General features: G+C 40.3%; 2 protein-coding genes and 2 non-coding genes across 11 annotated transcripts; 3 read left to right on the forward strand and 1 right to left on the reverse strand.

Annotated features, from left to right (window-relative positions):
• Nucleotides 1-1,073: 1,073 nt before the first annotated feature.
• Esyt2 (extended synaptotagmin-like protein 2) lies at nucleotides 1,074-13,052 on the forward strand. Of its 7 annotated transcripts, none has more exons than XM_070281277.1 (11): nucleotides 1,075-1,194; nucleotides 5,545-5,626; nucleotides 7,028-7,526; nucleotides 7,586-8,137; nucleotides 9,316-9,486; nucleotides 10,060-10,157; nucleotides 11,022-11,070; nucleotides 11,138-11,314; nucleotides 11,372-11,803; nucleotides 11,861-12,364; nucleotides 12,679-13,052. In XM_070281277.1, exons 2-11 carry the CDS (start codon nucleotides 5,622-5,624, stop codon nucleotides 12,766-12,768), a joined length of 2,577 nt encoding a protein of 858 aa, XP_070137378.1. In that variant the 5' UTR covers nucleotides 1,075-1,194; nucleotides 5,545-5,621; the 3' UTR covers nucleotides 12,769-13,052. The 7 variants fall into 7 exon arrangements, with proteins under 7 accessions (XP_070137381.1, XP_070137378.1, XP_070137376.1 ...); XM_070281275.1 differs by lacking the exon at nucleotides 1,075-1,194 and adding an exon at nucleotides 4,805-4,945; XM_017236359.3 differs by lacking the exons at nucleotides 1,075-1,194; nucleotides 10,060-10,157 and adding exons at nucleotides 4,806-4,945; nucleotides 9,725-9,813.
• Nucleotides 12,509-12,615, forward strand: LOC122321670 (U6 spliceosomal RNA). Its single transcript, XR_006246200.1, has one exon. It is a non-coding gene; the product is annotated as a U6 spliceosomal RNA (small nuclear RNA).
• Nucleotides 13,053-13,377: 325 nt separating the features above from the next.
• On the forward strand, nucleotides 13,378-13,484 carry LOC122321671 (U6 spliceosomal RNA). Its single transcript, XR_006246201.1, has one exon. It is a non-coding gene; the product is annotated as a U6 spliceosomal RNA (small nuclear RNA).
• A 236-nt stretch (nucleotides 13,485-13,720) lies between these two features.
• Nucleotides 13,721-27,334, reverse strand: REPTOR (repressed by TOR). Of its 2 annotated transcripts, XM_017236364.3 has the most exons (5): nucleotides 26,031-27,334; nucleotides 17,154-19,206; nucleotides 16,833-17,088; nucleotides 16,643-16,768; nucleotides 13,721-16,582 (listed from the first exon to the last, which is right to left on the reverse strand). In XM_017236364.3, exons 2-5 carry the CDS (start codon nucleotides 19,080-19,082, stop codon nucleotides 16,473-16,475), a joined length of 2,421 nt encoding a protein of 806 aa, XP_017091853.2. In that variant the 5' UTR covers nucleotides 19,083-19,206; nucleotides 26,031-27,334; the 3' UTR covers nucleotides 13,721-16,472. The 2 variants fall into 2 exon arrangements, with proteins under 2 accessions (XP_017091853.2, XP_070136990.1); XM_070280889.1 differs by lacking the exon at nucleotides 26,031-27,334 and having other exon boundaries at nucleotides 16,643-16,766.
• Between the last annotated feature and the right edge of the window lie 97 nt (nucleotides 27,335-27,431).

The following is a 27,431-nucleotide window of genomic DNA, read 5'->3' on the forward strand; positions in this document are numbered from 1 at the left end:
GGCGGAGAGTAGAGAGTGGGGCAACGGGTGTTTGGTGGTGAGAGCGAGCCACCAAACAAACAAATGTTTACATGCGGAGAGAGTAAAATTAGACTCTCTTCCACACTAAGCTACAAAACAGAGCATACAATTTAGCATTAAAAACTAACCACCAGTGCGAATGAGTGATTTGGAAAGGTTGTTTTCTGAATTTAACATTATTCTAAAAACAAGATTTTATTGCTCTTAGTTATACCTATTTTTACTAAGACTACGACTAAGATTTCAACATAATAAATGAAAATTATTTAAATAATATATGTTTTATTAAAAATATATGATAATCATAACCTAACTTCTTACTAATAATAAAAACACTGATTAGGGTTTAATAAACAAAAACAACCCCTTGAGTTTGTTTATTTCTCAAAAGCGTAGTGTAATGTTGGAGAGCGGCTTTGAAATGGAATGAGAAAAGCATGTAAAATGTAAAAATTCAAGAGCTTTTTACATGCCTTGATTAACCGTACAATGAGATTATGGAAGTCAAACAAATTTATTGGAAAATTAGAGTATTAATTATACAGTTTTATTTTTCTTATTAAACTAATTTTTATGATATTTTTAGGACACTGTTTTTTCTACAGTAACTCACTAGCAAACAGCTTCCAGACACATTAAGGACACCACCACCCGCCCACGTACTACTATGTAAACACTCTCGGCAACAGTTGTTCTATTTTGGCGCCAAAAATAGCTGAGAAAGTAAACAAATGCCTAGCCAATGTGCTCGAGCCGAAAGCTCTCTCTTGCGCTCAAAAGAACCATCCTCGCACGTCTGAGCTCGTTACAGGATGTAGGTCAACCACTGCGTATGAGTGATATTGCAGAGGCAATAGAACTAAGCGTTCAGTTACCGCATTTTAGTTGCCTGACTCACTTTGAACGGGACACTTGACCCAGACAATGCGGAAAACCCAGACAGGAGTTTTTCCATAGTGCTGCGGACGAAATTCGCGCGCGACAATTGCGAATCAATACGGCCGGAAAAAAACAATAAAAAAAAGTTACAGAAAAAAACGGAAAAACCATAAAGTCAAGAAAACAGAAAAACAGAACTACAAGAAGGCCGAACAATTGAATTTATTTTTGGCAAGACCCATTGACATTGGTCGGGCGCCTTCAGTGCCACCGAAGTGACTCTCAAACTGTCAGGTGAATGTTTGAATTAAAAATGCAAAAGTCCTAAGTAGCGACTTCCCGGGTCCACCTGCGAAAAGGCTTATCGAGGCCCAGGAGAGAGACCGTCGAGGCGCCTTCATGTTCATGTTCACATTTAATCTGACTTGTGTGTCCGCTCCTTCTGCCATGTAAATTACGCATACGCAGCGTTGTCCCAGGACTCAAGCAAGCCAAGCCTGGGAGAAGAGAAGAAAAAAGATAAAAACGCAGTGTCAAGTGACAGAAAAAGCTGTCTGTCAGACGTTGGAAAAGGGGTGGGCTTGGCAGGCATTTGAAATATTTATGAAAGCCAGCTGGTTGCCATGAAGCCTTCAACATTTTTGTTTCGCTGCTGCTGCTGGTGTGGCTGCTTTATTTTTTAGTGGCAGCCTTTCGCACTCGACATCAAGGGTAATTAAAATGTGGACACATTAAGGCGGCTCTGGGTTTTGCGGTTAACCAGACACACAAAGGCACAAGCACAGATTTCCACCTGCGAGGTAAAAAGTTTAGGATTTTCGTTTCGGGAAAGTTGTTGCTCTAAAGTGGCCCTCTTTTGTGCCACTTGGGGCAGCTGTCAGTTGGTTGAATTTGGATTACCTACGAATTTTATACCCCCATGTTGAACAAACATTTTAATTAGTAGATAAAACAGAAGGATAAAGCTGTGGTGCTACAAAAACTACTATCCAACTAAATCCTTTAAAGAACCTTCAACTAACATGCTTCATAAGCAAGCAGCCCTGTCATCCTTATGACCAAATCAGTGTGTTAGAATATTTGATCCTTGCATACAAAGTCCTTAAGCGGAAGTAGTGTTTGCTAAGGAGCCACTGTTTTTCTTAAAGAAGCCACCCTTCCTCCGACATTGTATCCGTTGACCCGGCCAAGACTCATTAATAATCGGCTGCCCTTTTTTGGCTTTCCTTGTTGTTTTCTTTTTATTGCCACAATCAACGATTTCCGTGCGTGTTGCTTCACTTTGGTGTTGTGTGGCAAGGACTTGCGGCATTTCGGGGCAATAACCACACAAACGAAAAAATAGTAACAAACTGGTGTATAATTCATAAGGCGTTCCCACTCCCATTATCCTGTCAGATGCGCAGCAATGGCCAATGCTGGTTGAAGACAACTGACACTTCGACCGATATTAAAGCCCAATAATAGCCGTCACCAGGATCACATGTCCTGGCACATGCCTAGAATGGAGGATAATTTAGTGGCGAAAGCAGAAAGGAAACTTTCATTTGCAGTCGAGTGCCGTTCTGGCGTTCTATGTCAGTTATTTTATATGTATCCCCGAGGCCGGTTTACGTTAACATCATCTGCATATAACAACCTGTCTAAAGGCCCTTTTTTTCTGGCCAACCAAATGTAGTCAAAGGAAAAGTTTAACATGCCAGGGAACCAGCCTTTGCGGTCTTCGGGGAGAGCTTCTAAGTATTTTGGCCGCCAAGCAAATTTTCTTAGACAGAAGACGAAGGAAAATAGCTTAAACGTGCCAGATGAGTTCCACACGAGTGATTGGAGGTTTATCTAAAAAATCTGGGTAAAGAGTATAACTGTTGAAGAAATTTAAATTGGAATATTTCTGATTAAATTACCGCTAGGCGACCTTGAAGAGCCCCTTGATTGTAATTCGATTCTGGCCTCATTTAATAATTGCTTCAATGTATCTTACACGTCTGGCCTCCAATCAGTGTCTTTTCTTAGAGATGTAGACAGAGAAAATATGGTTAAAATATATCACAATATTATCAGAAATCAGAAATAAATAGTTTAGCACCCCTTGGCTATATGACCCAAAACTAAATAAATCTTAAAGCCAAACTACTTGCCATTACTACCATTATACTAGTATTTTCTGGCGCATATCTCTGACCTGCAACACATCGCTTTTACCTTCTGTGGGTCAGGTCTGCTCTGTTTTCCATCTACCACCCAGTTCCCCACCAGTTCTCTTCGCTTTGCTTGACTGGAGGCACTCCATAAATCAAAGGCGATGTGACGCAATTTTCTTTCCACAACCGGCGATGCTACACGAAACCTAAACAGAATATAAGAATATTCCCAATTTGTTTACATTGTTCGTTCAATAAAGTCAAGGCGCCGTCATCGAGTGACCTCGATCACCGCCCGGGAATTGTCACAGTTTAGTTTTGAATTAAGTTTTATGGCACGTTACCGAAGGGGAAAGTTTTATTACCCAGCCACGCCCCTTACCCGCCCGCCAAGTGGGTTCAAAGTTGAAAAAACCTAAACTACAAGCTTGCGAAGCAAATCAAAGGAAGGCAGAAAGGCAGAATATAAAACATTTATGAGCCAATTAAAGGGGAGAGCACATGTGGCACTTCCTTGATTCAACAGGATATGCAGGTTCTCGAAATTTCCCCAAGGCTTCATTTGGTCGTTAATGAGTATCCTACCGGAAAGGAGTTTGTACTTAATAAATGGAAGCACTGCGAAAAAAGGAACATCCTTATATATCCTTTAACTTGATCTTACAATTATCCAAAGCCTTTTTATCCTTTTTTTTCTGTGTAGGGATACCGTATCCGCAAATTCCGGCTCCATTTGCCTGCAGGCTAGCCGTGTCCTTCAGATGAGTTCTTCTGCTTCCCTGCATGTCCTGCAGCCAGACAATGTGTGTGTGCAGCGGTTGTGGTGTGGGTGTGGGCTCGTAACACTGGGTAATTGTGTGGGTGACTGTTGAAGGGCATGTTGAAGTATAGTACGCCCTTTTTCATGGACAGCGTTTGTTTGCTTTTGATTTGCGCTTTTTCGTCCTGCAGTTGCTTCTTACTGCTCGCGCTTTTTGTTTACCTTTTCGATTTCCCATCGAAACATAAAAAATGCATATCGCTATGATTATTACACATACGCCATGTGTTACAGGGGCATTTAGTATTTATGAAAAAAAGAATGGAAACCGAGGAAGTCCAAACGGAGAGAGGAAGAAAAACAAACAAAAAAATGCCGCTTAATCCTTATTCATGACTGCACACAGCCAGGACTTATTACGCCCGTGTGCGTCATCCGGCAGTGGCTCCCAAACTGTTACGCTAATTACTCAACACAGCCTAGATTTTTATCTCATTTGCAAGTGAGTCAGCTAGAAAGACAGACGGAAAACTACAACAATTACCACTTGACCCAAGACCAAGGATAACCAATTCAATTACACTAAACCACAAGATTTTTATGAAAAAATTAAGGTTCTGACTCAACTTGTGAAATCTAATTCCCATATTCCCCCAAAAAATCCCATATTTATCATAATCCTATGAGTCAATATAATTAGATTCGCTTTTTAAAGAGTTTGAAATTTTTAAACTATTTTAAAAGATTGTTTCAAAATTAATCATTCCATTAGGCAATCCTATTCTATCAATCGTTCATTAATATTAAGATTAATTAAAAGGTCCTTTCCCCCAGACTCTCACAATCTTGTTGTCTAGTGCCTCTGCCCAGGCTCCTCTCCTGGTCGTGGCGCCAACAATCCCGACACACCGCAGCCCCAAACGGCTGCTGTGGGGCGCAGCTTTCACTCAAATCGAGAGCTTTAACTCAAGACCCCCAAACTCGAGAGAATTCATCTAGTGGCTGATGCTTCGCGAATGGAATTCAATTCAATTTAGCCGCTCACCATGAAAAGTCGCTGAATTCGCTGCGTACGTTACAAAATAAAATTGAAATCCAACGGAGTGGAGCAATCAAGTCTATAAAGAATTTTCTCCTGTGCTCGGTGCGTAATATAAACTGATTATAATATGACTTGTTTGATGTGTAATCGGAATCCAGTTGGTTTTTTTAAACAAAAAATTGTTCGCCTGTTTACTTGATTGTTGTTCGGAAATAGAACTTGATAAAAATATACAAAAAACTGTGTGTGAGCTATATTCGACGACTCCCCCCCGTATATGCAAATGTTGGAATATTTTTTTTAGCCTTCAGTTCGGTGCGGTTTCTATCGGAATTTTTAATGAGTAAAGGCTACGCAGTAAAAAGTTATCTTAAATGTGTATGAATTTTAAATAATTGCTATTTGCAAGTGAAACAGAAGCAAGAAATATTTGTGAAAAATTCTTAAAAGCACATCCCAAGAGGAAAATTATTTTCTGAGCGGTATCTAATGGAAATAAGCTTTATGAATTGTTTTTATATTTATAGCAAAGTGCAGAGAGAAACGAAAAAGTTTGAAAGCAATAAATTACATTTAAATAATATGCCAAGTGATTCAAATAATATCTGAAAGTGAAATAATAGCCGTAAATAATTTTTAATTTATTCGTGGTTCCTTCTAGATAAGTGCACGTATAATTGAGTACCATATCTTTATTTCAGATGCACATATATTTCTCATAAACACCCAACACTTACACTAACAGGGAGGAGCGCAACCCAAACCACAAACCTAAACAATGAGGTGATGCCACAATTTAGTTAATTTATATTTATTTTTCATTCATTACACGAGGAACACCGCCAAGTCACTTAAGTATTCCTCCGCTCATATAGTAGAGTGACTACGTCATCGCCAAGAAACCTGAACGATGAACAAAATAAAAGAAAAAAAAAAAACAACACACTCACACCAAAAAATATGTTCGGTTCAAGTTCTTGGCAATGGGAAGTATCAACATCATTTGAAGGCAGACAAGCTTTGGCAGCCACCAGTCTCGAATTAAGTCACAGTCCCCTCTCTCTTTCACTCCACGGCATGCGCTCTCTTTCTCATGCTAGCTACTTGGGGTGTGTGTATTTTTGTTGCCATTTCTGCTTGGGGAACAGGACCTGGGGGGCCGAGCCATTCAACAGGTGCCCAGCAGCTCAGAACGGAACAAAACGCTGTCAGCAGTTAAAGTTGAATGTTGCCACCACTCAAAATTAGCAAAGCTCGTAACCAGAGCTCGAACCACCCATCACCCAACACCCATCGTGGGGGGCCATACCCCACCTACATTTTCGGAAACACTCCAAGAACTCAGCTAAGTGAAAATTTCTCGTCTCCTTTGTTGCTAACAACAGCTAACAAAGCGTAAAAAAACGTAAAACGCTGAGGTTGTAAATCTCCAGCAAAGTTTGGTTTGGCAGATTATTTAAGCCAAGGTTGAACATGAAATTTGTGTGGCTCGGAAAAGTGTATGACTGTATTATAATGGGTCCCCGAAGTCGCCACAAGAATGAAAAGGGAAAGTCAAACAATGAGGAATGGTATTCTGGAAATTTGAATAAAGTCAACAGCTGCTAAGCGTTGAATAATTAAATGAAACAAAAAAGTTTGATGAAAAAAGAGGAATACTCTTCAAAAAACAATGAAACTTTTCTTTTTTTAACGAAGAATTCAAAAAAGTCCATTTGATACGCTTATGCTTTTTGCACCTTCAGGATAAACTAACTTGCCAACAAAGTTTGGCTACCTTTGTATGGAAATGAAAGCTATTTTGTGTATCCACTCAACAGGTAATGGGTCTAGTGGGAGGAGTGGGTGGTAAACACCCGCAGAAGAGCACAAAAAACTAATAAAAGTGTGTCAACCCACCCACAGGTCGTATGAGTAATGCCAAACTCTATTAAAGAAATTAAGATACGTAAACAACAACAAGCCAGAGTGTTCACAAATGCTACACAGTATACAGGCCCCATCCAAGATCGCATTTCTAGCTTATAGCGCACCAAGTATGACATCATCATTATCATGAGCATTGGCATTTAGCGCCCGGCATCTTAGCCGGCAAATGCTAATGATTCAGCCGGTCTTAGTAATCGGAAATATGCGGAATAATTCGCAAAGTTTGCTAATTTGATTCACTCACTCCTCTTCTAGTGATAACACCCCGACAGTGCCGTTGGCCGAGTTTGTGGACCCACACAATCCCGCCGAGGACGAACCCTTCGTACCGCTAGCGGAGCCCCCAAAAATGAGTGAACCCCCAGTAGCTGTCCCGGCCACGCCCACCGGCAATGGCACGCCCACCGAACCGGCGGCTGGGAACGGTAACGGAAACGGCAACAAAACGGTGGCCACAAGAACCACTAGCGATGAGGACAGCATCTTCTCCATCCTGTATACGGTCGGCAAGAAAGTGGCCATTGTGGGATCCATCTATCTGGTGGGTTACATGGGCTGGTCGGTGGCCTGGCTGATTGCTCCGGTAATCCTGTCAGTGGCCCGAGAGCAACTGGCCAAGACCTCAGAGAAGAAGAGGGATATTGCCAAAGCTTCGGCCCTGGCCTCAGAGAAGGATGTGATTCTGGCCAGAATCGATGAACTTCCCGCCTGGGTCTACTTTCCGGATGTCGAGCGATGCGAGTGGCTTAATAAGGTAGCTATTAATATCTATCTTTTAAATACATAGTTTTAATATCCTTTATTCCTTTGCAGATTTTAAAACAAGTATGGCCCAACGCTAATCACTTCGCCAGGGTTTTGGTAAAGGAAACCATTGAACCCAATGTGGCACTGGCCTTGGCCAACTATAAGATGCACGGATTCCGCTTCGATCGCATTATTCTGGGCACCATTCCGCCCCGGATCGGCGGAGTGAAGATCTACGACAAGAACGTCGACCGAAACGAGATCATTATGGATCTGGATCTCTTCTATGCCAGCGATTGCGATATCAACTTCTATTTGGGCGGAGTGAAGGGCGGCATCAAGGACTTCCAGATCCATGGATGGGTGCGCGTGGTGATGAAGCCCCTGATCAGGTCAATGCCCTTGGTGGGCGGACTTCAGATCTTCTTCCTGAACAATCCCAATATTGATTTCAATCTGGTTGGAGCATTGGACTTTATGGACATGCCGGGTCTCAGCGATTTGCTGAGAAGGATCATCGTAGAGCAGATTGGCAATGTGATGGTTTTGCCCAACAAGCTGCCCATTTCTCTCAGTGAAGAGGTTTCTGCAGTGGCTTTGAAGATGCCTGAACCGGAGGTGAGCTTTGTATTTTATATTCATCTTTCAGTAATTTTTCTAGGAAGGGGATACCCTTCAAAATGGTGAAAATGCTTGGAAGAGCAATATGGCCCACTGGGAAATCTATATCTTCTCCAATAGTCATCCGATTCTTATGGGGATTACCTTAAACGATTTCTAGATCGATTCTCCGTCCATTTGAATCAAAATCTGAACACAAATTATTTGTTCGATTTTTTGTCCATTTTTCTGGGTTGTCCCCTTTGAAAATATGAAAAATGCATGGAAGGACAATACGCCCATTGTGAAGGCTATATCTGGCCCAATAATCGTCCGATTCTTATGGGGAATACCTTAAACGATTTCTAGATCGATTCTCCGTCCATTTGAATCAAAATCTGTATACAAATTATTTTTTCGATTTTTTGTCCATTTTTCTGGGTTGTCCCCTTTGAAAATATGAAAAATGCATGGAAGGACAATACGCCCACTGCGAAGGCTATATCTGGCCCAATAATCGTCCGATTCTAATGGGGAATACCTTAAACGATTTCTAGATCGATTCTCCGTCCATTTGAATCAAAATCTGTATACAAATTATTTTTTCGATTTTTTGTCCATTTTTCTGGGTTGTCCCCTTTGAAAATATGAAAAATGCATGGAAGGACAATACGCCCATTGTGAAGGCTATATCTGGCCCAATAATCGTCCGATTCATATGGGGAATACCTTAAACGATTTCTAGAGTGATTCTCCGCCAATTTAAATCAAAATCTGCACACAAATTATTTTTTCGATTTTTTGTCCATTTTTCTGGGTTGTCCCCTTTGAAAATATGAAAAATGCATGGAAGGACAATACGCCCACTGCGAATGCTATATCTGGCCCAATAATCGTCCGATTCTTATGGGGAATACCTTAAACGATTTCTAGATCGATTCTCCGTCCATTTGAATCAAAATCTGAACACAAATTATTTTTTCGATTTTTTGTCCATTTTTCTGGGCTGTCCCCTTTGAAAATATGAAAAATGCATGGAAGAACTATGTGGCGCACTGCGAAAGCTAGTCATTTCTCATGCAAGCTAGTCAAATCTCATTTTCTGAATGACATTAAACTGCACTCCAGAAATCTATTAACTTTAACAAGCACTCAACCAATAATTACTCGGAATAAATAAATAATTTAACTTCCAGGGCATTCTGCGCATTCATGTAGTTGAGGCCAAGGACCTGATGAAGAAGGACATCAGTGTCCTGGGCAAGGGCAAGTCGGATCCCTACGCCATCATCAATGTGGGAGCCCAAGAGTTCAAAACACAGATCATCGACAACAACGTCAATCCCAAGTGGGACTTCTGGTGCGAGGTACGTATTCCTGGAACGATTCCTTCAGGAGCATACCTGGGGAGTCCCCAGTGCTTGTTGCGTTGCTTCTTGTAGTCTGCTGTTGTTGTCCATCGATTGCTGCATGCTACAATATGTTACAGCACACGATTCCACCGATTCTTGCGTAGTTTTGTGTTTTGCCTTTCGGTTATTTCCATTTTGATTTCTTTCATTCTTTTATCACTCGATGATTATTCTGTTTGGCGCCTCGACGTAGGCAACAGTTTTCATTGAAATGGGTCAATATCTCGAGATACAAGTGCTGGACAAGGACGATTTGAAAAAGAAAGACGAGAGCCTGGGCAGGTAAGACAAGTTTTATGTTTTGTTTTATGTTTTTTGAGTTGTCAGACCCACCACCAAACCACACCAATCTGCACCCCCCCAGTTAGCCCTGTGAGTAATAATTGTTAACTGAATTTCGAAAGGCTCCTGTTTTGCATGGCGTGTGACTCGAGAATCGGGTATTTTATTGTTATGCTCCGCTCTATGAACTGCCAACTATGTACTATACTTTCTACCACTCGAACACTTACACATTTGTTTTTCTAGGCGTGTATTTTTACCACCATAGGCCACTATATTGGGTTTTCTTTGTGGGACTATGATCAGACTATGCCAGGTGTACAGAACGATGATGAATTGGGCAGGTTGTATTGCCGCATGAAACTGCATTCACGATTCGTTTGTTTGTTCTTTTTTTTTGGTTTCTTGAATTTTATTTATGCTCTGAATACATTTACTAACAAAAGAGCCAAGTGGCGAGCCATCAGACAATACGCGGTTTCCGCTGAAAATGTTTATTGGAAAAATATCGATGTGACCCCAATTGAAATGATTTGAGAATTTGTAGTTGCATGTTTGTTATTTTTTTGTTAATTTCTAAATAGTTTGTTTTATTAAAATCTTGGAAACCGTAGTTTTCTGACCTGTACTCAGCACTCTCACTGACTGAATTTGCATGAACTTTGACACCATTTGAACCACGAGCAGAAGCCGAAGCACACTGATTCACAGACACAGGAATTTTAATTTAAAACTCTACTTTCTACAACACCCACTGACCTTCAAGCATGCCAATGACCATACGTAGTTAGATCAGACCCTGTAAATAACACCTCTGAGAACTAACAACTATTAATGCCAATAATGTATTCTATATTGCTTTCGGATCAGGCTGTGGTCGAGGTCTCGCAGCATGCGATCCTCGTGCTCAGACTTTATGACTGGGACCGCACTAGTGATGACGAATCGCTTGGCAGGTTAGGCAATCATTGATTGATTAATTGATTGATAGAACACCTCGATTGATCGAGCATTCCCAAGAACTCTTTACACAAGAATACCACCCAATAAACAAAACAGAAAAGAATACCCAAAAGTACACTTAAATTAAAGGGGCTCTTTGACCTTTGACCCGCTTAAAATTCAACCAGTTATTTTTTGTTTATTATTTTATTAAATTTTATTCATTTTATGCCCTAACTAATTTGATATTTTTATTGAAAAAATAGAGCCAGCATCGATATTGCCAGCGTTATCAAGAAAGGCGTTGTGGATAGTGTAAGTATTCTTAGTTATAAGAACTTTCTTTGATAAATCCTTTATAACCCTTCAACCCTCTTTCCAGTGGCTTACTCTGGAAGATGCCAAGCATGGACTCCTCCATGTCCGCCTGCAATGGTACAAACTCACCGCAGATCCCAATGACCTCCAGCAGATCCTGCTGGAGACCAAACTTCTACGGGTTACCACCATGAGCGCGGCCGTTCTCAGTGTCTTTATTGACTCTGCCAGACATCTAAAGGTAAGTGAACTTTATAATGAAATTTATTTAATATTAACTAATGTTTTAAAATTACAGCAAGCCCGTTCCAGCTCCAAACCCGATCCCTATCTGGTCTGCAGTGTAAACAAACAAAAACAACAAACAGCCATGATAATGAGGGATGACTCCCCTGTTTGGGAGCAGGGCTTTACCTTCCTAGTCGGCAATCCCGACAACGAAAGCTTGAACATTAAGATCTATGACCAGAAGACCGGAAACGATATCGGCCAATATACCTACGCCCTCAGCACACTGCTTAAGCAGTTCAACATGGAGGTGATCCAACAGCCCTTCCAGCTGCAGAAATCCGGCCCAGAATCGAAGCTCTACATGTCGCTGTCTCTGAGGATACTGAAGCCCGGTGAGATCGAGAAAGAATCTGATACATTGGAACAGGTGGCGGCACTTACGAGGAGCAGTTCCGTAAAAACGCCAGAAGTAGCTGTAGTGGCTCCACCATCGTTTAAGGTCAGTAGAGAGATCATATCTATAGCTCATGTTTGACATCTATAGCTTACCCAACAGGACACCCAGGCTGGCAACAAACGCTTGTCCACCGAGTCGCCCATCAGTGAGGAGGACCCTGCTGTGGTTGCCAAGATCTCCCCTGCCCTGTCTGCATCCACCTCGAGTGAAAAGCCAATCAGTGAACTGGCCACGTCCGTGTTGACCCATCGTTTTCCCGATAGCTCCAACTCGGCTGGAGAACATGGACTGGGAAGGATTCAGCTCTCGCTCCGGTACAGTGCCCAGCGCCAAAAACTGGACGTGACCATACACAAGATCGCAAAGATTCCGCTGCGTGATCCCAGCAACATACCCGATCCGTATGTGAAGCTATACCTATTACCCGGTCGGAGCAAGGAGTCTAAGCGCAAAACGAGCGTCATCAAGGACAACTGCAATCCAGTTTACGATGCATCCTTCGACTACCTGATTTCCATAGCCGAGCTCAGGCAGACGCAGCTCGAGGTGACGGTCTGCACGCAGAAGGGTTTCCTTTCCGGCAGTAGTCCCATTATTGGAATGGTAGGTATACGTTCCAAATGTTGCAATAACCAACCCCTAGAAGAAAGCCACCCCCTAAGGCTTAGTCCTGGCACATTTTTATAATTCTCATGTGCGAATTCCGAAAAGTGTCAAATAAATAGGGATACCGTAAGGATGAACCTCGTTCTTGCTTCGGCAGAACATATACTAAAATTGGAACGATACAGAGAAGATTAGCATGGCCCCTGCGCAAGGATGACACGCAAAATCGTGAAGCGTTCCACATTTTTTTGCTTACCTTTATCCCATTAAACTACTAACCTTTAATAATATTATTTCCTTATATTTTTTAGCTAAAAATACCTCTGGATGATAGTGAGATTACCACTCAGTCGGGCTTGAACTCGTGGTTTGATCTACAGCCTGAAATGCGACACGAGTAATCCAGGTGGAGTGGAATGGAAGCAGAATCTCATCACAGATCACGGCACAATCAACTCGAAAAAAAACTAAACACTTTTTTACCAATCACACTGAGTCTTTTCTAATTGTTAAATGTATTTAATTTATTTGGTATGGATTTGGTTGGACTTTTGAAATCCGAACCGAAACCGAAACGAAAACAAAACTCTCTTAGTCGTGCCTCTATTTTTAAAACTATCAACTTATTATAGTCGAATAAAACAAACTGTGTTTTCAACAATAAAAAAAAGGTTTTCTTTATAAATATCTTTTATAATTAACTTTAGATTATTTTTTTAAATTTTCAACAATGCCAGTCTTGATATATAAAAAGATTTATATTTTATATTAACCTTTTTTAATATTTTTGGTAATATAAGCCTGGTTTTTATTTATAAAAAAAACTTAAAAGAAAAAAGATTTCTTAAAAGTTACGTATTCTACATTGCTTTCTACATAATTTACCTTATTTACATTACAAAAATGTAAAAACTCGACCGCTAGATGTCGCTATTTTCCATACCTTATAATTCTCAAGTGCCTTTTCAGCAAGCATTTGCTTTAAATACAACCTTTTTCAAGATACATTCGTTCTTGCTTCGGCAGAACATATACTAAAATTGGAACGATACAGAGAAGATTAGCATGGCCCCTGCGCAAGGATGACACGCAAAATCGTGAAGCGTTCCACATTTTTTTGCCAACCTGGCGTTTAAATTTCCATTAAAAGAATTATATTTTGGGTTTTTTGCTTTCGCCATTATTTATTATAATTTGGTATGTATTTTGTAATGTTTATAGATAGACAATCGTTTTGCTTCGACATACATACATCATCTGACATGTGTTTATTTAGACATAATAGTTATGTTTTAACTTCATTTTATCCTTGCTTAATGCATATGCATACAAAATTTGCAATTTTCAACACAGTTTTTTGTTTTTTATATCAATATTTATTCATGCTCTCTTAATTTTATAATTTTTATCAATCAAGTTTCGGAGTTTTTCAAATAAATGTTATATCTTTTATTATTTGGTTCTGGTTCTTTCATTTTTCGTTGTCGGAATCTGATCTCTTCCGGCTGACCGAAGAACTATCTAATCTGAATTTCAATTTCCACTTGCGTTTCATACCTAATTTTAAATAATTTGAAAATACACAAATATTGTTATTAATATAGATATATATATGTATATATGCTTTAAATGGACACATGAATCAGGCTCTTGGTTTTTTAATGTATTGTATATAAATTATATATAGTTCTCAATTGGTAATTCTGTTGCTTCGTTATCGAATCTGAAACTTGAACTTTTCTATTCCAACGTGTTTTTGAGGTAGTTTTCTTAGTTTCGTTAAATATATAAAATTGGTTTCTCTGAAGCACATTTATATAAAGCACACACATTTACAATAACCGTAACATTTAGGTATAAATGGTTGTTTCATTATGTATACATATACACATATATAATTATAATTATATATTTAATATGTTAATCATACAATATTAAACACTGAGGAACTGTCGTGCTTATCGTTCAATGCTGCTTCGCCTTGAATTCTGTTTACTTTACGCTGTACTTTTTACACAAAGCCCAAACCTAAGATACCTAAGCAAATCTGACTTAAATATGATATAATATATGCATAGTGCACATATATATTATTATTTTTATTTTGCTTGCGCTTGTACTTTGTGTGTAGGTGAGTGTAAATGGGCGTGGATGGGCGTCTGCTCTTCCTTTTCCTTTTTATTTATTTTTTTTTAAATTCCTAAACATCTAAATTGTAATTTTGAATTCTTATCACTTATGTAATGAGGTTAAGCTCCCAGGACATGAATTTGAAAACCCTACAAACTGGATGGCCAATTTAGTGTTTTAATTTATAATTTATGTGCGCTCTAATTGTTTTTGCTGTTGTTGTTGTACTTGTTTTAAGCCTAAAATTAACAACTACAATTTGTTATGTTCACGTTTTCATCGCTGTAGGTGATACGAGTGCCTAAGTTCTAAGTTTTTAACTTGAATCACTTTTGTAATTTGTATTTTCGTTCTCATTCTCAATCCTGTTACCATTTTAGAATGTATCCCCCCGGTTAGAATGTAGTTCTTACTTCCGAAAGTTAATTCCTTTTGATATCAACTGAACACAACTCGTTAAGCAACAAATAGCAGTAAGAAAGGCTACAAATATATAGTTCCATGGAAAGTACGTACATATATCCCAAAAAAGAAGAGGTGTGTACCCGACCACAAAACTAACTACACAACAAAGAAAACTTGAATACAAATATCACAAAATTAGCATCGAAGCAGAGCAAATTAGAATAAAACTCAAAATTGGATTAAGTTTTTTGTTTCTTTTTTCTTGTATTTTTTTTTTTGTACAAAAAATGAATTAAATTTTGGAGTAGCCCGCAAAAAGTGAAAAGTAATCTTTACTGAAACTGTAACTGAAAAGCCTTTTAAATGTTTTCATCATGTGTGCCTAAAAATTAATAAATTATGATTTATATTGAAGGTATTTCGTATGCAAAAGATTATGAATAGAAAACTTAAAGATATTCAATTTTCTGTTATAGAGTACAAGCATGAATCGAACCTAGAGTTAACATCAAGAAATAAACGCATAAAAAGAAAATTAAAATTATATCACCACGCATGTATGTATATATGTAGGTTTACAAAGTATAACTATTCCATATAAGTAAATTAATCAAGTTTCGTATAGAACATACAAGCAAGCTTGTCTTAACAAAATGAAAAACTTAAAAACAAAATCCTAGGACCATTAAAATATATATTGGATGTTTTGCCAAAAACAAATAGGTTTACCGATAAATGTAGTAAATAGGTATTATATATAAGATATATATATGTTCTATGTAAAAGCTCTCTCTCCGTAGTTAGCTGGATGTAAAAACGTACGACTAAACATTGAACCAAATTATACAGATGTAGTTAATATAGCATTCAAAACTTAAACAGATAAATCGCAGTTGTATATAACTTATTTTCGATATTGATATTTATAGCATTTCATTTTCGTATCTCGTTTCCCCCGATCAAAATTAAATCAATTAAATGACAAAAAACCCTTATTCATTAAGCAGGTAAAACTGGTAGCAATTTACATGCTCGTCTCACTTTCTTTTTCCCTTTTTTTCCTTAACAATCTTATCAGCTAAACAAAATTTCGTATTTTTATCTTTCTTTTTTAGTTTTTGTTTTGTTTTGTTTGTTTGTGTGGTTGCCTCTTTCTTTACATTTTTTTGTTTTGTATCGAATTCTTAATGTTGCGTTTTTCAAAAAGGAATTTAGTTTCTCACTTTTTTTGTTTTTTGTTTTTTTGCTCTGGTTTGAAGGTTTTCAGTGTGGTAGTGTGAAAATTAAAAAATATTTCCTCTATTTCCTGCCATACAAAACATACTAAGCCCAGGCTCATTAAATCACAGTTATATCTCGGTTATCGATATCATATCACTCATGCAGAACAATTTATAATAACAGAACGTGGTTTTCGCCAAACTACTGATCTCATTCCAAATCCAAAGTCATTCTGCCACTGAATCAGGTTTCAGGTTTCAGGTTGATTTTCTGTATCTGGTTTCTATGTAGACTGGATAACACTAATCTTGATGGGCGGTTCCTTAGCTTTATATATTTTCTTTTTGGTCTATGATGATTTACGCAGCTCCTCTAGGCCTCCGTTTGGCATGCCGCCCCTCATGTTCTCCAGCACCTTGTTCACGAAATCCGTAGAACCTCCCGCAATGCGAATTCCAGCTAAAATGATGATATATTTTTATAAAATCTATATAGATATAGTCTTTAGAGTTTACTAACATGATGCGGTGGCATAAATGCGTGCAATTTGTTGATCCACTTCCTCGGTGGACTCTCCCAAGCTTTTGGTACGATGCTTCAGGGCCAGAGCCTGCTTTAACTCGGCAATGCCGCTCATCAGGCGCTCTAAAATAATACAAATAATAAGTATATTTTTATCTTCAATATAGGTTCTATAGAGGAAACATACTGTGTTCTATTTCAAGGCCATAGAGCTTGATTTTGTTCGCCTCGTGCTGGGCCTTCTTCTTCAAGCGACAGGCGCGCGAGGCCAGCTTGTTCTTCTCCTTGCGCGACTTGGGACGAACGTTGAAGGGCAGCTCGGAGACGGGTGTCATGTCGTTAATTGTGCGGCTTAGCTTGTCCAGCTCCTTGCCAATGGCGTGCAGCTTTTTGGCGTTGGGGGTCAGGTCGTTGCCGTCGCCCTTGCGGGCCTTTCCGCTGTGCTGTTGATGAGAGAGAATACATTATTTATTTCCAGAACTTTTGGCCTTAAAGTCCATCATCTTACCTTATACACCTTGATACCCCTAACGGAGCAAGTGGGACTGAAGACCGGATCGGTCACCTCATTTAGCACATGGGGATCCTCGAGCTTCGACTGGAAGACCAGCCTCTTGCCCTTGGGACCCTTGGCTTGGACATTGTACTGCCAGAAGAAGCGCTCCTTGCCCTTGCTGCCCGACAAGTGGTTCGGCGTCGAGGTACGTGTCTCATCCTCGTCGCCAGAGCCACCATTGTCGCTGCTGAAGTCATCGTAGTTGTCGCTGTTCTCGCTGGAGTTGTCATCTTCGTCGTCCTGCGAGAAATCGACGCCATCGGGCGACAGGACACTGCCTGTGCTCAGCGACGAGAAGCTCTCGGCCTCGGCCAGCGAGCCGGTGGAGAGTAAATGCTGTCGCGGCTCCCGGCGCATCCAGATGTGTTCGAGTCCCAGGTGCGTGGGAGCTGAGGAGCTCAGCCGGCTCAACTGCGAGCTGTCGGCGGCGCCCTGAAAACCAAATGACTTGCGAGCTGCTCCTCCCGGGGTCTGGGAGCTGCCAACCGTGCTGTTTCCGGAGGCCGAGCTGCCAAAGCCACTGCTTCCGCCCGGGCTGAGGGCCGCCGACTGGCTGAGAATGGAGCGGTCTGTGGGCGAGGACATGGGGAAGCCCTTCTTGATCAGCTCCTGCATGTTGCGCGACTTGACCTGCTGGTACGGCGGACGATTGGCATGCGGCGGAGGCGGGGGCGTCAAGGGCGACTGGGAGGCCTGGCTGCCGGGCGAAAAGCTGGCGGACAGCTGCTGCTGTTGCGGCTTTTGGGGCGTGCTGTGGTAGATCTCATATGGACTAGTCAAGGAACCGTTCTGCTGCTGTTGGGTGAGTGTCAGGAGCGTCTCCAGCTGCGGAAGGCTTCCAACCTGCAGCTGATTCGTCTGATTCTGGTTCTGTTGCTGCAGCAGCTCCATGGGAGGCGCCACAAGGTTGTTCTGACCCTGGGCCTGCGGCGAGAGCAGGAAGTTGACACTCTGAGAGACAGCGGTTTGGGGCAAAAAGTCCTCAATGCTCCCGATGACGTCCAGGAAGTCACCGCCGTTCAGATCGGACAGATCGGCCGCCTGGATCTCGGCCTTGTCGTTGGGAAAGATGTAGTCGTCGTCCAGGCTGAATGGCTCGTGTTTGGTTTGAATAATGGCACTGCTGATGTCGCTCCACATGGCATTCGAGTTGGGCGTCATCTCGTAGAGCAGCTCGTTCCCCATCACCTGCTCGGTGACGACGTTCAGGCTCAGGCTGTGAGACATGTCCGGAGCGAAGAACCCTCCACCCAAACCACTGTCCCCCACCACAGAGCCCCCATCACCTCCTCCAGCACTGGCATTGCTGCTGTTCCCATTGTACAATGTGGTGTTCAATGGCGAAGCTGCGCTGAGGCTCACGTCCTGGAGAAGAGTGGGCGACAAGGAAGTCGCATCCAAGGCATCGAGCCCAAAGTCCGAGAGCTCGCCCAGCGCCAAGTGTGGGTGTTGCAGCTGCTCCTGGGGCTGCTGCTGATGTTGCTGCTGCTGTTGTTGCTGTTGCTGCTGCTGCTGGGGATGATGCTGCTGGTGGATCATGCTGGGCAAGGAGAGGAGCGGACTGGGATGATGCTGCTGCTGGTACGGATGATGGTGGTTGTTGCTGCGTGGTATTGTTATGGCCGTTGTACTCAGCATTACATTACAGGTGTTGGTGGTACTTGTGGAACAGTTGCTGCTGCTGCTACTACTGTGGCTGCTGTTATTGTTGTTGTTGTTGTTAGTGGAGTTGCCGTAGCCCGTATTGATAGTCAACGTAGGCAGAGCACCCACAACAGTGGAGCCCAGCGAGTAAAGATCGTACTTGAGTGTGGTGCTGCTGCTATTGGAACCGGTGTCAAAGAATTCCGATGACATGGGGTACAACTGGTTCTCGGTCATGTTGTTGTTTCTGGTGTTGCCGAGGGGGAATCCTCTGCTCCAGTTGCTCTCCCAGTTGATGGCTTCCCAAGGAAGCGAGTTGCCCAGCAACTGCGCTGCGATTGCGCAGTTAACTTCCAAGTTTCTGTAAGGAAAAATCAGAGAGATATGGATATCAGATATAGCCAGTTGCAGTTATGGCGAGAAAAGAGACAGAAGCTAATTAAATGAATACATTATGGCTTTTATTGTGGCTAGACAACCTTGGCTTACTGGTTTTCAGCCCAATTCCGAAAGCATTAGACTGCATAAAATCATATATTTTATGCTAAACAGCCCATGCAGCTGCTAATCTTTAGACTCACGTGTTGCTCCAGACACGTGATTGTATATATTTTAAATAAATTATCATAAGGTGTGGTAAACTAATTGAAAAAGTCATTCCAAGATTACGTTGGTCTATATAGTCTATAATATAAGAGTAACTTTCCCTTGGCCTTTTCTGGGAATAGCCACAATCTGTCCTAATCTCATCAGGTTGAAAACTAATATCAAAACAAGTTTGTGCGCCACTAACAACTCTGAAGATAAACACAATAATAGTCTGAAAAAATTTGCAAATCCAAGAGCCAACTCAACAATATTCAGCGTTTGTTATTGTTTTGGTTATCGCCTATTTTAAGGCAGAAAAATAACAACAGAGATAGGATCCCCTCTCTAACCATACTCCCCTCCATCAAATGCTTTTTTTTTTCTTTGATTTGGTAAACAACAAAATTTTGAGGAGAAATCATCAACAAGAGCGAGTCAAGAAATGGCAAGGTTTTTTTTTGCCAAAAAATTAGTAAGCCATTTTCGGGTTCTGGCCAACCACTACTACCGGTTCTCGATCAGGTGAAAGGCCTCCTCTGTCTACTATTGTTTTCCATCTTGTAGCCCCCGACAATAAATATTAATTAGTTTGTTTACAAAAGAAAATACAACATTCTCATTTTCCATTTAATGTTCATAAATCAGGAAAGAAAAGTGCATCTAGTATAGGGGATTTGGATCGTAATATTTTGTGGCGCATTATGGAAATTTCAGAGGAAATTGCCTTGAAGAAAGAGGTGAACTTTTCAGGAATCAAAATACCATTAATAAATATTTTTCAAAAAGGCCTCTCTCCCAATGAGTTATAGTATCTTGATCCCCTTGTTTGGCTTATCTTTGCTGACGTTACTGACGATAAGTTTACAAAATACCCGATAAGGGTCTCTGCTTTACACTTCCGATTTCGATTTGAACTTTGTAATGCCCCATCCCCGTCCCCCAGACGTGAAGGTCACAAGCTGTGAACCAAAAAGACAACTTATAATATGGTTGGGGGGAGAGTTGGGGGGGAGAGCCAGCCACTCGAGATACAAACACACAAAATTCTACTTTTGCTAAGTGATATGCTTGTTTCTCTGGTTTCTTTACATTATTGCTATTTCCTCTTGAAATTGTTTAATATTCGTCAAAGGTAGCTGAACGCCTTGAAGGCCAAACAATAAAAAGCGAGAATTGAGAACCAAACCAAATACCAAAAACATAGGAACCAAAAAAGCCCGAGTGGGGAGCTCTTATATATTATCGCTTATATACCACAAACATATGGCTGTACATACAAACATACAAGAAATAGGCAAGAATTTATTACAGATTTTCTGTCCAAAAAAAAAGCAAAAACAAAAACCATAAAAAAATCCCAAGTGGAATCGTACGAAAAAGTCAAGAAGACGAGCAAACACAATAAGCGCTAAACAAGCATTTCTATATAAAATGAATAATACTATTAAAAAAAATCCCCACGCACACAGACACGAAGAGTTAATGAACGCGAAATGTTTGTTGGTGGGGCGGGAGAAGTGCTGGTGAAAACGGGAAGCCGACGAACATCTGATCCAAAAGCATATGATAACGAAGTCGAAGCCGAAGAGCGAGAGAAGAGAAAGAGCACAAAAGAATAGATACAATAGTGTATCTTTTACCGGAAAAACATAACTTAAGAATAATATGAAATATCTATGGATGTATATTACCTTATTCATTGAATCAGTATTCTTCCCTTATGAATCTTCACTTTAATAAGTTAAGTAAACTAATAAAAACCCATTTGCGAGCACGTGAAGAGCATTAGGAAGGTAATTCCCATACCGGGTTAAAGTACAAATTTCCAGCTGAATCCGTGACCAATGTGCACTCTGTGTGACTAACTGAACAACGAAAGGGAAATGAAAATAAAAATGATACCGATTGACATTTTCTATATATATATTTTTTGTTTTGCGATATTAATAACACATGTTGGGGACACGAGTTTGTATTTCAACCGACGATGAAATAATGCACTAACAATAATAATAATTATCGAAATAAAAAAAACAGTTAGCGTGGCTTGCTATCAACAGCAGGAGAGATCCCGAGAGCTTGAGTGGGAGAGAGAACAAATTTAAAGCACACTCTCAAGGTCAAAACTGTTTATTTTTTATATTTTGTTTTGAATGTATAATTTATCGCAGAGTTGCCTTTGTTTTCCACTCACCCATACACATACTGGGGGTGGCAGGCTGTGTAGAGTTGTAAACAAAAACGCGACGCTTGTAAAAAGCTTTAGATGAGAGCGTGGGCGCTCTTTTCGGTTCTCTTGTTTGTGGCCTGTGAGTAACATATGTTTTCCGTCTGTTTGCTTTTGTCGCCATCTTCGTAGACTTTAGTTATTTATATATGTATGTATATATTATTTGTATTGGCTATATAGTGTGAGCTTTTGTAGCTTTGCTTGACTGACGAGTTTTGTTGTTGCTGTTGTTGTTGTTTCTGGTTTACAATAACAAAATGTCTGCTCTTGGCATGGAAGCTTTTACATTTCGCCAGAATTTATACTAGATATTTGCTATTTGTCAGTGTGTGGGATTTCATATGCTTGTTGATTGCGCTATTTGTAAGTATAGAGCGTTCCTAGGGCATATTTGCACGATTGCTAAACACGAGTCCACTAGGAAATGGGAATTCTGGCTAAAAATTGGCTATATATTTAATAAAATGCATTTGGGAGTCTTTAGGAAATACTTGTAAGCCACGTGTGACTAGTTGGACTACAGGTCGTATACTTAATACTAACTCACAGGCTTAGGTATTGCATCTATCAACTATTGACGCTTTAATTTCCTCAAAAAATAAACTATCAGTTATATTTAATCGGAAATATACACACACTCTCTCTGAAAAAAAACCCTCCCAAAAAGATGCATTATCAATATTCTCCTCTGATGGGGTATTTCACTTAAAACGAATACCAGTTCAAAACAAAACGATCGACTAAAAATTGAAATAAAAACAAAACCAAAGCCACTCTGCTGCTCGGGCGAAACTTCCGTTCCGCATTATCAATGGGTCAGTGGCAGTGGTCAATGCCTGATGTGGGTTGGCGGGGTGGATAGGTGGCGCTCTCTATAATTTTCATCCTTCCCTCTTCTGCCTCCTCCTGCTTTGTTTTTGTTTCGACATTCGTCATCGCCCCGTCACATGTTCCGACTGTATGCAGTTTCCACACGCGTGCTCTTTCCTTCTTACTCTTGGGGCTGCTACCCATCTCCCTCTCACTCGTTCGCCCTATCTCTTTCATTGCGAAAAGACTATGGCCATTTCTTTGTTTAGCATTTTGTGCAAGTCACTTTTAGCTTTTCCTTTGTGGCCCCCACCTAGAGGCCCACTCGAAGAAATTAGATCACTTTTCCCACCTAAACAGTCAGATTGAGGAGCAATTCAAAGCCCCTATTTTCTCTGAGTGTACTCTAATTTTAGTTACACGCAGTATTTGCATGCACCACCACACAAAAATAAACCGACACCTCCCACACACAAGCACCCATTTTAATGTTGAGGTAGCCACCGCAGAACGAAGTGCATGCTCCTTCGACTTATTTTTAGTGACCCTGTTTAGCGATGGGGCAGAAAATAGACACATAAATGTTGAGTTAGCATGCCAAGCAGGGTTCAGGGGTATACATATAAGGAGGAGGTGCTCTATCTATAGTGTATTTGGGTATTCGATTCTAGCTTTTCGTAGTTTATTTTGTATTCATATGCCGGAATGTTTAGCATAGCATAGCGAATGTCTGGCAATTGATGATATAACACGCTCTGTCGCGTTCGCGTTCGGTTTTTGTTTTGCTTTTTGTTCTATACTTTATATACTTCTTATACAAACAGCTGACGTAAATTGTAAATTGTTGTATTAATTGGCAGAGGAAGATACGGCAGGTATAGACACCGATCGGGGAACTAAGTATACATAGGAGGTTTCAAAAGTCTCATATTAAAACAATTCACACCATAATACATAGTATAATATTCCCTGATTCCTAAAAGTTCCAAAAATACTTGGGATAGCTTTCAAGAGACCCCACATATCGAACCAATCAAACAGAGTACAATACAATTTACTCGCTTCCCCACCAGTTCGCTAATAGATAAATAATTAAAATCAATTTATATCGATTTAGCAGCACAAAAAGAAATTAGCACAAGTCGTCTGAATACTTAAACAAATACCAGATACTGGCCCGTGGAGAAGTCCCACTTTGTTGAATAGAAATCGTGATCGAAATGTCTTTTGGCTTTTAGGGTAGACAGTAGACAGCTAAATAAATAGAAATGCATTCTGAAAGGGTTGCGAAAACTGCGTCTGGTCTGGTGACGCGGGAGGAGGCAGGAACACGTGAGCCGACGCGTCGGTCCGATTCTCGCGCCTCCTTATCCGGGAGACCAGGGGCCGGAGACCCTCTCCAGAGGCGTCTGGCTCTGTCAGCTGTCCCGCGCTATCAGCCCAGAGCCGCGTGCCGGCACCGACGACAATGGATGATAAGCAATACGCTCAATGGGTCAGGCACTTGCAAATTTTAGCTCGACCGTCCGTCCCTCGACCCACACACAACTTTGTAGGTTGTGGGATGGCCGAGAAACTTATCTTATCGACCGACCGGCTGGGCTGGCTGGCTGGCAAGAGATAAAAACACACAAAAGATGGCCAATGAGTGTTTTGTTCGGCCAGCACTGATAAATGGACGAAAACAAATTTCTATTCCAGGAAGCGTTACGCCCCCCTCGAAAATGCCAGAAGCTAGTTCCCTATCGGCGTTAAAAATAGAACTAGACCCTTTTAGGAAATATACAAAAAAAATGAATAAATATATAAACGTATATTTGTTGAAATATTTTAGGAAAGAAATCTGAAAGAAAAGCAAACAAGTTTGCTTAATGGCCGCATCCGCAGAACAGCCTCTGGAAAGATCACAAAAATCTCCTCCCAGAGAGACAACAAAGAAAGTTGAAGGCCAGGCCGGCCAAGCAAATGACCGTATATAGAATATATAGTCAGCAATTTCAACAAAATTATTATAATGTGTGTTCAAAAATCGGTATCAAACAAATCAATTGAAAAGTAAATAAAAGCAAGCTTAGAAATCAAGATAATGATGCAATAACCCCACTTAACTAAATCATTTTCTGTATAAATATGTAAACAAAACTGCCTATTTTTCGACAGCTTGTAAATGAATTAATACATCTCTAAGCTGTAAATAGTTTAATTATGCAAAGTTTGATGACTGGAACCTGTTATGATAACTATCATTGCCGACAGTGATGATTACATTGTTGAATCCTTATGGCATCTGCATTTAATACACATAGATCTGATGATCTACAGATTTTTCTAGCAATTTCCTTCCTATTTATTCTTTTAATTCCTTAATACCCATACCCTCTTATCACCTACAGCTCTGCCCTATTTTTTATTGCCGGCCAACTTTATGGCTCTTATCGTGCGCTCAACTGTTGAGTCATTCGGAAATAAATTATACATGGATTTAGAAAGTGAACATTATGTTAAAACCAGAGAAAAGTCACCGCTCTAGAGTCTAGACAGTAACCATGTCGTATACGCAATAAAGTGGCGCCTAACGTGGCACAGAGCTTTACATTAAAACCGGCTCCAGTTCCAGATGAGGGGTAAGTAAGACTGAGTTGGATCTGTTTTTCTAATAGTGTTTGCCCAACATATGGACAGCATTATAGGCCTTTCTGCTAGCTTGACTTTTTTTGTTGGCTCTTCACACATGCTGCTAGTGTGCCTTTTATTTTAGTATTTCTTGTGCAAAGTCAACAGTTTTCAACCTTGAATTTTCGCGCTGACACTGAACCCAAACCGACCGAACAAAATTCAAATTGAAATCAATTTTAATTTAATTTTTTGTTGCCATACCCAGCAGAAATTTTGTTGATTTTCTTTTGTTTCATTTTGTAAGAGTGTGAGGGGGTCTTTGATTATTTGCACAAATGAAAAAAAATTAGTATTGGAATATTTTCATTCCACAAAAATTGCTGGCCTCTTCAGTTCTGAGACCCCGGGGAACATGATAGATCCCCTTAAAAATACCATAATTTCGTATGGGCGACAGGAAATGAGCTTAAACTTGAGCCGCGACTTTATACATATGTGTAGTGTCTAACCTAAACAGTGTGCTCGATACATAAATAAAACTTGAAATGTTTATAGGTTTATATGCTAGGCTTTGCTCATTTTTGTTTGGAGCGGGCTTTGCTTTTCTCGGTCTCGCATTTCAAAGGGCAGGGCTAGATTTTGATTTTGTAGTTTTCGGTTTCTGTTTCGGAATGAGACCCCCCCTTCTGGCTTGAAGTTAATGTTTTAATTGGCCTGCGGGATCATAAATTACCAAAATGTCGGCTTAGGGAAATGGAAAAACTGAAAAGCATGCTTTCGAGAAAAGCAAATTGTAATCACATCATGCATGGCCAGAGTTGTGAACTATAAAGATTTATGTCGTACGCGTTTAATGATCAAATAAATTCCCAAAATTTGTGTATGGTATAATTTTTCTTATTTGGATTATGAGGTCGAGTATTTTATATCATTGTACCCACCTCTCTTTCTGGTTGATTTTCCTTTTTACACCTCGTTGCTTATAAACAAGCCAAGAAACGATGCTGGTGTTGATTTGTTGTAAGACCTTTTTATATTACTTCCTTGAAAATTTCACATTAAATGCACGAAAGTTTAAACATATTCCCCCGTGTGTTCACAAATTAATTGATATTTTTATTTTTGTTTAATTCTTCCTCGTTTTCGTTATTAATTATTATGCATGGGCACAATCACATCAAGTTGGGATGGTGGGGGGACGCGTTTATATGTAAATTTCATTGTTATTTTTCTGGGTGCGTGTGTGTGTTTCAGTTTTTTTTGTTTAAACTAGGTCACACATGTGGCGATTAAAACAGAAATTTATACATTTAGTGAAGCACATTAGACCGATGAATGCGTATCATCCGGAATCACACTAAACACACACTCGGTAAGGATGTGATAAGAGTTTCGAGTAAATCTTATCAGTACCACTACAAAGTAGTTTCAATTTATAACTCTGGTATGTACTTCTGCAAGACCGCACTCAATAATATTTTAGTGAAACTCGTTTTTTTTAATTAATGGCAAAAATTTACAACAAATTATGTGTCAACTCTGTGCTCTAAGATTTCAGTTCGCGCGGGTTTTTGTTGTCAATTTTGCGGATTGTGGATTTCCGAGGTGCGACCGAGCAGTTGAGCGCTTTGCGAACAACTAACTGATCGGCGGTGGACCCGATCGGGGAGCCGAACTTGGACCGTTCGGCTTTGGGGGGCTTTCGACAGCTGGCCGTCCCGCTCTTCTGTTTTGGAGTGTGCTTCTAATAAGAATATACTATATTGTTTGTATGTATGTATATATTTGTGTACATACGCACACTGCCGTTTATATATATTAGTTCTGTAGACGAATTCCAACGCATTCGTCAAGTTTGGCAGCGTTTATGTTTGTCGGTTTATTTATTTATGCAAATTAGTGGTTGTCTCTTAATGATTTTTATGTTTCAGTTGCCTCGGAAACGAGTCTAGAGCGGTGTTAGGTGGGTAGGTGCTCTGTTTGAATAAATGCCGATAAGTTTATATCAAAACCGTGTTTTTTCTCGACCGATAAACCAGAAACAAGTTTTAATTGATGACCAACGAAATTATGACAAACCGAACTAATTATATTATTTTCGATTTTATTTCTCTGCACCTTTTAATGCTTTTTGTTCTTTTTATTTTGATTATCACACTTGGTAGTAATGGTGTGAGTGTGTGTCCGTAGCTCTGCTCCCTTAATATTTTTTTGGGCTCTGCGCTCGACAAACGTTCTTGACCGATTGATAAAAAAGTACCCAAAGCTCGGCCACAAAGCCGAAAGGCGAGCGCCAAAAGCTCCCCATTTTGTTTTGATTGTTCAGCTGGCCAGATAGAGAG

The sequence above is a fragment of the Drosophila bipectinata genome, chromosome 3R (genome assembly GCF_030179905.1).
Source record: "Drosophila bipectinata strain 14024-0381.07 chromosome 3R, DbipHiC1v2, whole genome shotgun sequence".
In the NCBI taxonomy this organism is placed as follows: domain Eukaryota; kingdom Metazoa; phylum Arthropoda; class Insecta; order Diptera; family Drosophilidae; genus Drosophila; species Drosophila bipectinata.